This window comes from Oncorhynchus gorbuscha, linkage group LG24, assembly GCF_021184085.1.
Source record: "Oncorhynchus gorbuscha isolate QuinsamMale2020 ecotype Even-year linkage group LG24, OgorEven_v1.0, whole genome shotgun sequence".
In the NCBI taxonomy this organism is placed as follows: Eukaryota; Metazoa; Chordata; class Actinopteri; order Salmoniformes; family Salmonidae; genus Oncorhynchus; species Oncorhynchus gorbuscha.
In genome coordinates this window covers 18,860,227-18,867,368 of record NC_060196.1, presented here as the reverse complement: position 1 = coordinate 18,867,368, position 7,142 = coordinate 18,860,227, and the positions used below count along the sequence as shown (strand labels likewise).

Sequence of the window (7,142 nt, the reverse complement as noted above, 5' to 3'; positions counted from 1 at the left end):
ACTGTTCCTGGATACTGTACTGTATCCAGGTACAGTAACTGTAAGCCAGTGACTTATTTACTTGCTCATCATAAGCAGCCTGGTAAAATAAGCAGTGGAGTGGGAATAAGTTGAATGATTAAATGTATGTAAAAATTATATTGTATTATGTCAAGGCTTTCAATGATTTCAACCATTGAAAGATTTAAATGTTTGACCATTGAATTTGGCTACTTGACTTCCTGTAACCTACTTTACTCATAATGTGAATACAATTTATGTTTAATTGTTTAAAAAATAACTCAAATATTGTTCACAACCAAAATAGCCTCACTGAATATATCAATAAATATCAAATGACAAAACTAGACGCTAATCCTCAGATTTGACAAACTCTGACTAACAAATGCACAAACTGTGAACATATGTTTGAATACAAAATCAAATTTCTCAGGCAAAAGAAAGTGTGCAGGAGGGGACATATGCCATTTCAAATCATCTTTATTGCATTGCAGATAGACATACAGCAAGTACATTAAAGGGAAATATGGAAGACAGCTATTACAGTACTTATTGTCAGTTAATGTTCTGGTCATTTCATCAACCATAGCTTGCTCTTGTTGAGTTGAAGTTTCTGATTCATGTCCTTTCTCAGCGACCAGCTGGAGCTGGAGCTGGGGCTGGAGCTGGGGCTGGAGCTGGGGCTGGGGTTGGTGCTGGGGCTGGAGCTGGTGCTGGTGCTGCAGGGGCTGGGACAAGACCAAGTCTTTGCAGAAGAAGAAGGTAGTTGTACTGCTGGAGAAAGTTTGGAAAGCCACGGCCAGGGCCAGGGCCACGGACACGCTAGAAGAAGGAGGGATATTGAAGGATAATCAAAACGAATGTAATCGCTGGAGTGTCAATTGTGTACACCATACACAATAACTGTATATAGTTTATTTTAGAAGTAAATCATTTTTATTGATTAACGGTATAGAGCAAGGGCCATGTAGATGCTGATACTATATGTATTTTTGTAATATATTCATGTTTTATTTTTCATGTTTTCTTTACAAATGTTTTCATTTTTCTTCCACTTTGACAATACAGAGTATTTTCTGTAGATCGTTTTAATCCCACCTTGTAACTCAACAAAATGTAGAAAAGTTGAGGGGTTTTCAATATCTTTTGAAGGCATTGTATAATATGGCAGCTTCAGTTTGCATGCGGCCCACACCCTTCTGGCACAAACTTTGCCTTTCCTGTATTTCTCTCAATGTCTCTGTCCCCAAATAAGGCAAAAATACTCCTTCAAAAAATATGATTCATTCATACTACTCACCTCTTCACTTGCAGAGCGCTTCTCAATGACATGCTGATGGCCATGCTCATGCTCAGCCTTCAAAAGCAAACAATAAGACAATGAATTAATATACATATGGATGTAATATACTAACTTTAAGATTATTCTAAGTCGAACATGACATGTGCACCAGCATTTCATGTACATACTATATGCATGACTTACCAAAGCAATAGAGAGAAGCATCACAAATCCAAGTAGAACAACAATCTTCATGCTGAACGTCTTCATCTAAATAGAGTATAAACATAAACATAATCACTTTATTAATCCATCTATTCCCTACAAATTACAGATTATATTATATGTATAATCTATTACACAGTTAATGAGTGTATAAGAATGACTTCACTCTGAACAAAGTGTTAGAATTATAAGTATAACCAGACCTTAACGTATCTCAGGGTCAAAAGCCTTCTCAGTGCATCTGTATGTCCTTGCACACTCATCAATACGCAGACAATATATAGTGTTTCTCAGCCAATCACAAAGCCGTAATGAAGCCTAAATGTGTTGCAATGAAGGATTTTATATGATGTCTGGGTGTTCCATGTAACGTTGGGCATTGCAAAACAGGCAAACAAATTAGCCTCTTGCCACTGCTATTAATCAAATGTGCTAACTGAAAATGTCAGTATAGGCCTACTATATCATTGTTTCCCATCTGCTGTTAATTCCAGAACAATATTTATTCCACATCTACATTTATGGAGAGAACATTCTCTGTGTGATTCTCTGTGTGAGTTTCCATTTGACCTCTGACTGGGTAGAGACAGACTTAGCAGCAAATAAGTGTCTCCCTCACAATGTGGTCCAAATGTTTAATGCAACTGTCTGAAAGTATGCAAACTAGTTTGATAAATTGTTAGAACAATTAAGCAGGATAATTGTATACTATTAATTTTTGATACTCACTCAGAGCTATGGAAATATATATAGAGTGACTGAGTTCATACTGAAGTTAAAGAGTTGAGGTTCACAAATGTTTAATGTTGCAACCCATTTTCAAAGTGTCTTTCAAAATGGTCAGGTTTTTAGCCACCAATAAAAAACATGCACTATGTGGACATCACTTCAAATAAGTGAATTTGGCAATTTAAGCCACACTAGTTGCAGACAGTTGAGCACACAGCCATGCAATTTAGAGACAAATATTGGCAGTTGATTGGCTTGTACTGAAGAGCTCATGACTTTCAACATGGCACCAATGAGTCAGTTAGTCAAATGTATTTCCTGCTAGAGCTGCCACCGACAACTGTAAGTGCTGTTTTTCTGATGTGGAAACATCTAGGAGCAACACCGGCTCAGCCCCGAAGTGGTAGGCCAGGGAAGCTCACAGAATGGGACGGCCGAATGCTGAAGCGCGTAGCATGTAAAAACCGTCTCTCCTCGGTTGCAACACTCACAAACTAATTTCAAACTGCCCCTGGAAGCAATGTCAGCACAATAACTGTTAGTCGGGAGGTAAATTAAATGGGTTTCCATGGCCAAACAGCCGCACACAATTCTAAGATCGCCTTGAGCAATCCCAAGCATGGGCTTGAGTGGTGTAAAGATCACGGCTATTGGACTCTGGAGAAGAGGAAACACGTTCTCCACAGTGATGAATCACGCTTCATCATCTGGCAGTCCGACGGATTAATATGGATTTGGCAGATGCCAGAAGAACGCTACCTGCCCCAATGCATAATGCCAACTTTAAAGTTTGGTGGTTGATGAAAAATGGTCTTTGCTGTTTTTCACTCCAACTCGAGCCAGGCCTAATCGCACAAAGTCAGTGCCCAAACTCAATAATGATCTTGTGACTGAATGGAAGCCAGTCCCCGCAGCAATGTTCCAACATCTCGAGGAAAGCTGGGGGCTATTATAGTGGCAAAGGGGGGATCAATCCATATTAATGCCCATGATATTGGAGTGAGATGTTCGATGAGCAGGTGGTTTTTGGGCCATGGAGTGTATTTGGTTATCTGCAACCCAAGAAGAACTGCTAATGGGTATTGACCCCTTTTTGGAAACAACAAATTCTCTGGAACTGATTATGAGTTCAGAAGTTTGGTTGATTTCATACTTGTTTACAATTGTTTTAGGACTTGTAGAGCCTTGTAGAGCCTTCCACCTGATATCAGAGAGGTTTCACACTTGTTTTGAAAGGATCTCAAATAGTTTGTCAAACAAACAGAACACAACAGACAAAGACATACACAATGACGGATCTTAACTTATTTAATTTATTAATGATGGAATAATCAGCTCTGAACAGGAGCTAATGTCAACATATTTGATTTAAACAAGTTTTCTCCTTCCCCTATCGACACCCGTCTCATTTTCCACTCGCTGCCGGGGCTGGAGCTGGAGCTGGAGCAGGAGTTGCGGCAGGAGCAGAGGCAAGGCTTGGCCAATAGGAAGGGCAGGAGGGCCATCAAGGCAGAGTTACTTGAGATGGCTGCACATAAGGGAAGTAGGATGGGTACTGAGGCTGCTGATGGGGGTAAAACCCTCCCAAACCACGGCCATAACCCCTGTACCTCTTTAGAGAGAGAGTGAGAGAGAGAGAGAGAGAGAGAGAGAGAGAGAGAGAGAGAGAGAGAGAGAGAGAGAGAGAGAGAGAGAGAGAGAGAGAGAGAGAGAGAGCGAGAGAGAGAGAGAGAAAGAGAGAGAGGTAGAGAGATAGAGAGAGAGAGAGAGAGAGAGAGAGAGAGAGAGAGAGAGAGAGAGAGAGAGAGAGAGAGAGAGAGAGAGAGAGAGAGAGAGAGAGAGAGAGCTGAAATAATTGTTCTGAGCTCAAACAAACTAGTAGTCATATTCAAATAGTAGACCGTACTATAGTACTCTAATAGACAGAATACCTAATAGATAGTACTAAATATTACTGCACCTCATTGCTAGCTGAGCGCTCCTCTCTATCATGTTCCTCAGACACCTGCACACACAAACAAAATCACAGGATGAATGATATTATGGTATAAAGTAATCAACACTCAAAGTTTGAACTTAAGTCCATCATATTGTAATAATTCAGATAATGTCATATTCCAATGCAATGCAATCTATGGAAACAGCAATCTCTTGTTGTATTGATGTGTAAATTGAAGGCTTGATGTTGTATTTCAAGTATTCTTACAGTAATGGAGAAACCAAGTCCAATCAGGCACATCACTAGGAATAGTAGTTTCATGGTCACCACGGAGTTCTTGAAATGAAAAAGACATACAGTGAATTCAAAGCTAGACACGCATGACTAAACTCCACTACAGTATTCTTTGAAACTCTTACCTGTTCAAGTGAATATGTACAATGCTTGAAATGTTGGTACTAAACTGTTAACACTGTTGCCGTATTGTAACTTAACTGCAAAAATATGCTTTTTATAGACCCTTTCATTCCACCAATGAGCTTTAGTCCCATGATCAAATTTGTGTCCTGTGTCCTGGAGATGTAAAATGTGATGAAATTAGGCATTTGGTGGGTAATCCTACAAATCTGTATATCCACAGTGCCCACAAAGAACAATGTCTCATCAGTGTTAGGAAACTTTAGCTAAATTGAAAGGTTTTGAAACTGTCGATGATTCGTCTACCTGTTTTGGGGCATTGCGGAGGCTAAATTAAAACATTTAATTGTAATGTTTAACTTTAATTTCTCAATTTATACAATATAGCTCAAGTACCAGACTTTATTTTGATTTCTCCTGTCATGCAATATAATGTACAACATTTTTTTTTATTATTAAATAACGCAATGTAATGTACCACACTTTTTCTTACAATTTTCATAAACTTAATGAGCATTCATCAGAGGACTGGATAGACATACAATTGAGCTTAAAATATGAATGTGTTTATTAAACAGAAATGCATAAAGGAATCACACTTCATAGTTAATGTCTGGGAGTTCCATGAAATACCTGACAGAAAAGCGAATTAATGAATTTATAGGATATACATTGTACTTATGATGTTTGGGGAATCCAGTGTTGGGAAAAGTGCCCAATTGTCGTACTTGAGTAAAAGTCAAGATACCTTAATAGAAAATAAAGTTACCCACTTAAATACAACTTGAGTAAAAGTCTAAAAGTATTTGGTTTTAAATGTACTTAAGTATCAAAAGTATATGTAATTGCTCAAATATACTCAAAGGTAAAAGTATAAATCATTACAAAAACCTTATATTAAACAAACCAGACGCCACCATTTTCTTGTTTACTTTATTTACAGATAGCCAGGGGTACACTCCAACACTCTGACATCTTTATAAACTAAGCATTTGTGTTTTGTGAGTCCACCAGATCAGAGACAGTAGGGATGAGCAGGGATGTTCTCTTGATAAGCGTATGAATTTGTCCATTTTCCTGTCCTGCTAATCATTCAAAAGGTAATTTTTGGATGTCAAGGACAATGTATGGGGTAAAATGTACATTATTTTCTTCAGGAATTTTGTGAAGCAAAAGTAAAAGTTGTCAGAAATATATATATATAGTAAAGTAAAGTACAGATACCCCCAAAAACTGTTTAAGTACTACTTTTCACCTGTTTAACGTCCACCTGGGGCAGGGGCAGAGGCTGGTGCAGGGGCAGGGGCAGGGGCAGGGGCAGGGGCAGGGGCAGGGGCAGGGGCAGGGGCAGGGGCAGGGGCAGGGGCAGGGGCAGGGGCTGGGGCTGGGGCAGGGGCAGGGACAGAGGCAGCAAACAGTTGAAGTAGAAGTTGAAGTAGCTGATTTGAATTCAACTGTGGCAGGGAGGGCAGAAAGGAACCAGCCTAAATAGGAAAAGAAAACAGCAATTTTTTTCTCATTCAATGTCCTTTTGATATACACACCACACATGGAATCATATCTCAGAATATTCACATATGTTTCATAATATATTGATCTTCACTAATATATGTTAAATAATTTCTGCTCATAATCTGTGGAGCTATGGAACTTACCTCCCTGGAGTTTGAGTTAGAGTTGGAGTCAGAGCTGGAACGTGCAACTCTCAAATGATCCACATCAGCCTGAAAAAGTATAATTTTATTATTTAAATATGTATATGTATTTATATATACAGTATATACTAAAATATATATACATCAAATATGATATAAAGAAGAATATTATATATTTTGGGGCACATATATTGTATGTTGATATTTGCTAAACTCACAGGAAGAGCCAATGACAGGCCCAGGAGGCAGCCCAGAAAGATTACAGTCTTCATCATCATCTTGGTGGTCAGTTCTGAAAACATAAAAAGATACAAAAGCAATTAGATGATCTTTTTTTAGTCTGAATTTTTAAGTCGAATGTTAACACTAGAGCGTAAGTACATTTATCACTATTCAAAAGCCCTGCTTCACAACCAATTTCCTTACCTTCGAGTCAGTCAATTTCAGCAGTTGATCAGGTGTGACGATGCAAAAGACAATGAGTTATACCCAGTCGGTTGGTTCTTTTAAATAGAGTTAAGGACATTGATGTCACAACCCCTAATAATAGGTGGTATTATTGTGAAAATAATCATGATGTTGAATATTCTGAAATCTTTAATCTCTCTGTTGAAAGATAGGTGTGGGTAATACTAATGGATTAACATTATAACTGTACAGATGAGTCACACATGAAATGTATGATATACAGTACCAGTCAAAGGTTAAGACACACCTACTCATTCAAGTTTTTTTTAAGCATTTCTGAATATTTATTAGAATTTGTAATAGCTTCGACATAAATGTTACTATAAAGGCAAAACATCAACTACATCCAGCTAATAGGTGAATTGTCAGGGATTGTGTGATATAAATGGATATCAATAATTTTGTAAACACATGCATTACCAGTGAT

The 7,142-nt window shown here is 38.2% G+C and overlaps 2 protein-coding genes across 2 annotated transcripts; both read right to left on the bottom strand.

Annotated features, from left to right (window-relative positions):
• Positions 1-469: 469 nt before the first annotated feature.
• Positions 470-1,785, bottom strand: LOC124013121 (contactin-associated protein 1-like). The gene is made up of 4 exons (XM_046327293.1): positions 1,711-1,785; positions 1,487-1,552; positions 1,301-1,357; positions 470-822 (listed from the first exon to the last, which is right to left on the bottom strand). The coding sequence occupies exons 1-4, from the start codon at positions 1,768-1,770 to the stop codon at positions 631-633; spliced, it is 375 nt and encodes a 124-aa protein (XP_046183249.1). The 5' UTR covers positions 1,771-1,785; the 3' UTR covers positions 470-630.
• A 3,771-nt stretch (positions 1,786-5,556) lies between these two features.
• On the bottom strand, positions 5,557-6,759 carry LOC124013122 (cyclin-dependent kinase inhibitor 1C-like). Its single transcript, XM_046327294.1, has 4 exons — positions 6,674-6,759; positions 6,466-6,539; positions 6,248-6,316; positions 5,557-6,076 (listed from the first exon to the last, which is right to left on the bottom strand). The coding sequence occupies exons 2-4, from the start codon at positions 6,523-6,525 to the stop codon at positions 5,852-5,854; spliced, it is 354 nt and encodes a 117-aa protein (XP_046183250.1). The 5' UTR covers positions 6,526-6,539; positions 6,674-6,759; the 3' UTR covers positions 5,557-5,851.
• Positions 6,760-7,142: the final 383 nt, after the last annotated feature.